This window comes from Rutidosis leptorrhynchoides, chromosome 2 (genome assembly GCF_046630445.1).
Source record: "Rutidosis leptorrhynchoides isolate AG116_Rl617_1_P2 chromosome 2, CSIRO_AGI_Rlap_v1, whole genome shotgun sequence".
Classification (NCBI taxonomy): domain Eukaryota; kingdom Viridiplantae; phylum Streptophyta; class Magnoliopsida; order Asterales; family Asteraceae; genus Rutidosis; species Rutidosis leptorrhynchoides.
In genome coordinates this window covers 688365617-688369725 of record NC_092334.1, presented here as the reverse complement: position 1 = coordinate 688369725, position 4109 = coordinate 688365617, and the positions used below count along the sequence as shown (strand labels likewise).

The window sequence follows — 4109 nt, the reverse complement described above, 5'->3', positions numbered from 1 at the left end:
TATTTATGCATGCTTGTATGCTAAATTTTGTCGTTAAACAGTTATGATGAATCACAAAGTAAATACATATATTACTGATAAAAGGTATATGATATGCATGTTTTTGGAAAGCTGGCGAAAAATCAATAACTTTTCATTTAGAAATCGCGTAATTTCGTTGAACGAATTAAACGATATGATCAACTGAATTATGATTGACATTGATTGAAATTGCTTTTGAAACTTGTTTGTAAGAATGATAAATTGGATTTTTGAATATTACCAGCCAAGTAAATAAATCCATATATAAGGCACGTCTCGTTTTGTTGAATTATTGTCAAAATTGACTTTTTGAAACGACTTTGGATAACTTTTGTATGTCGATCTCGAGCATTAGAATTGTTATACACTATGACCTGACCTAGCTTGATAGACATTTATTGACCAACATATGTTCTCTAGGTTGAGATCTACGGTTATTTGGTAATCCGTGTTTCGATCACATTTTGATGAACGACTTTATATGCTGCTAAGGTGAGTTTCATTTGCTCCCTTTCTAATTGCTTTTGCAATATACATTTTTGGGCTGAGAATACATGCACTTTATTTTAAACGCAATGGATACAAGTACATACTAAATTTTACACCGAGTTTGAACCGAAAATCCCTTAGCTTTGGTAACTAGTAACTGCCGGTTATAAGAACTGGTGGGCGCGAGTAGTTATATATGGATCCATAGGGCTTGATATCCCCGTCCGAGCTAGAGCACTAGCCTTTTAACGGACGTATGCTATTTGAGAAGCGTACACGTTGGTTTGCGTGTATTATTAAGATGATTATACAAAGGGTACAAATTATATATACGTTAAGTTTAGTTAACAGGGTGCTCAATTTCGTAGAATATTTTGATAAACGTTTCTGGATGAAACAACTGAAATCTTGTGATCCACTTTTATATAATCTATTGATAAACGTTTCTGGATGAAACAACTGAAATCTTGTGATCCACTTTTATATACAGATTATGCGAAACACTAAAACTATGAACTCACCAACCTTTGTGTTGACACTTGTTAGCATGTTTATTCTCAGGTTCCCTAGAAGTCTTTCGCTGTTTGCTTATATGTTAGACAAGCTATGTGCATGGAGTCATACATGGTATATTTTTCAAGGAAACTTTGCATTCACCAAATCATCACCATGTATCTTATTTTGACTGCATTATCAATGGAAGTATTATTGTAAATTATTATATTACGGTGATTATCTATATGTAGAAATCATCAGATGTCGAAAATCTTTGATTTAAATATTCATTTATGGTGTGCCTTTTTAAAAGAATGCAATGTTTACAAAACGTATCATATAGAGGTCAAATACCTCGCAATGAAATCGATGAATGACGTGTTCGTCCATATGGATTTGGAGCGATCGTCACACACGTGGTGTTGGTCCCGCGATATCTCGGGGAGATTGGCCGGGGACCTCACCACTCTTACTAATCTTTTATCTAGTTTTGTCCCGTGTAGCTCAGGTAAAGAAGAATGGTCATGGTCTTGGAGTAAGGATGGCTCGTTTTCGATTCACAAGCTTACGGATATTCTTGTCTGGAGCAGCCCTGACATCGCAACCGTGAGCATAAAGTCACTCCGTAACAAACTGGTCCCCCTCAAAGTTGAGTTGTTTATTTGGCACACTCGACACAAAAGGTTACCTACAAGAGTTGAACTCGACAAGAGAGGTATGGACTTGGGTACGGTACGTTGTCCGGTTTGTGACAATGGTTTGGAATCAGTAGAGCACTCCATCATCTTATGTAGTTTCGCTTTTGACATTTGGAACCGTGTCTATGATTGGTGTAAGCTCGGCCCTTTTACAAACTTGGGTATAAATGAATCTTTTCTTGGAAATGGATATAACTTCACCTCCGACTTGGGAAAACTGTTGTGGCAAGCTACGGAATGGGTTACGGGATACATGATTTGGAAAAGTAGGAACGCTTTCACTTTCACTAAGATAAAACAGACATGCGCAATGGTATTCAAAGACATCCAACTTAAATGCTTCGAATGGTTCTCTAATAGGATCAAAGGTACCAATATTGAATGGGATGTCTGGCTTGCAAATCCATGAGGTTATGATTCGCTAGCTTTATCGTCTAGGAGATCTGGGATAGGTTAATTAATTGTTCTCCACGTAGGTTTTTTGCCCCACTCCTGGAGTAGTCGTTTTGGTCGAGAGAATTTGAGGTGGATCAGGGGGCTTTGTCGTTGAATTGCCAACACTGTGCTCTGTCCCCACTCCAGCTTGTTTAGTTAATTCTTCTCAAGTCCAATCTCGACCTTAATGATAATGAACGGACTACGGCGTTTTCCTGCACACTTGTGGAGTCTTACTATCTCGGTTATATATTTGTCGTTTTGTTTTCCTAGATGTAGTTCCGTTTTTGTAAGCGTGACATTATTGTAATTATTTCGTGTTGATATATATAATACATACTTTCTTTGCCGTTAAAAAAAAATACTTGTAAAAATAATACTAGACATTTAGTTATATACTCCTTAATAGCTAATCATGGTAGTATATAAGCATGTACTCCTTCCGTCTCATTCCAATAGTCCACAGACAAAAAACACGCAGTTTTAGGAAATCCCACTAACTTCATTTCTCCACCAATGAAATATCTTCTCTCTCCAGATCCACCAATGAAATATCTTCTTTCCTTTCTATTTATGGAAGTGGACTATCAGAATGGGACAGCCCAAAATGAAATACTGCCCTATTGGAATGAGACGGAGGTAGTAATAATTAAGCACTTAGTCATGTTAGTTCCTAAGCATATAGCAATTAAGTTCATTTAGTAACTAATCATGACAATTCGTAATCATGCAATAACTAATCATATTAATGTCTAGGTACATATAAACTAATCACATAGCAGTTAAGATTCATGACTATTTCTAAGTATGATATTAACCGTAAACACAAGTGTATGAGTGTACAATAATGTACAACAAATGTTTATGAAGGAGCCTCTCCTAATCAGGACTCGATGACCTTTCTTAAGATGTCTAGATAGATTTTAAAATTATGAAAGTCATCAAACACTTAATGGAGATAATCGTGTTCAAATATGAAATTGAATGAACCTTGTTAATTATCTTTTGGAAACTCATTTAATGTGAATTGAATGAAGTTTCAACCATTAATATTGTCAAACTGTTTTAGATAAATTCGACACCGTCTGCAGGGACATGCACGATTCTTCTGAATTCCTCCATCATCATGGTCCATGGACTACTCTCTGTGAACGATACGAAACTTGATTTCACCTTTGACTGTCATCTCAAAGTTTTCATAGAATTCCCTGATGAGGGTGGAGTGGATTGGTCCTTTAAGGGTTAGAAAGGTGTCCCACCGAAGGTTGGCAAAGTGCTCCAGGAGTTATACGGGAAAATGCTCAACTTTTACTTCACATCCCTCAGAGATGGTGCGAGTGGTTAATTGGAGTCGGTTGTAGTTGACCAACCTGCTTATGTTTGAGGGATCAGATAGGGGGAGATCGGGGTTCAAATGATTTGATGGATCATTAAGATTCGGAGCTCTCATTCACAAAAGGATTGTTTGGAGAGTTAATAGGGTTTGGAGGGCTCATGATTTCAAAGCTGGGCGGTTTAGGATGGATCAACTTAAGGCTGAAAATGCTTCAAAATACACAATTCGGAATAACACTAGAGACAAAAGTCTATAATATTTTTCTTTCGTTTATACGTCAACCGGGAGCCATATGCCGGCAACATTATACTTGTGATCTTTCACTTGTTGCAATTTCCTTATTCTAGATTATGATTCCTAGCTGACCGGATGTTGACCGGTAGTCAATCACCGTTTAACGTGAGCCTTGACTAATTGTTTACTGGAATTGAATATGATATCCGGTATGTGTATCATTAAATACATTGTATCATGAACTGAATACATACGATAACTCAATTATATTATATATTTAAACAAAAGTAACTAAGAAGTTAAAATCATATATGGTATTTCAATACGCATTAGGGTTTAACTTTATTGTTTCAGAGAAATTGGAGAGTTTAATTTTATTAAGTTGGACAAAAATGGTAGTT

The 4109-nt window shown here is 36.4% G+C and overlaps 1 protein-coding gene across 1 annotated transcript; it reads left to right on the top strand.

The window, feature by feature from the left end:
- Nucleotides 1-1395: 1395 nt before the first annotated feature.
- On the top strand, nt 1396-2112 carry LOC139890347 (uncharacterized). Its single transcript, XM_071873235.1, has one exon. It carries the CDS (start codon nt 1396-1398, stop codon nt 2110-2112), a length of 717 nt encoding a protein of 238 aa, XP_071729336.1.
- The last annotated feature ends 1997 nt before the right edge of the window (nt 2113-4109 follow it).

Coding starts and splice junctions, on each gene's coding strand:
- LOC139890347 (XM_071873235.1), top strand. CDS start 1,396: ATGGATTTGGAGCGATCGTCACACACGTGGTGTTGGTCCCGCGATATC.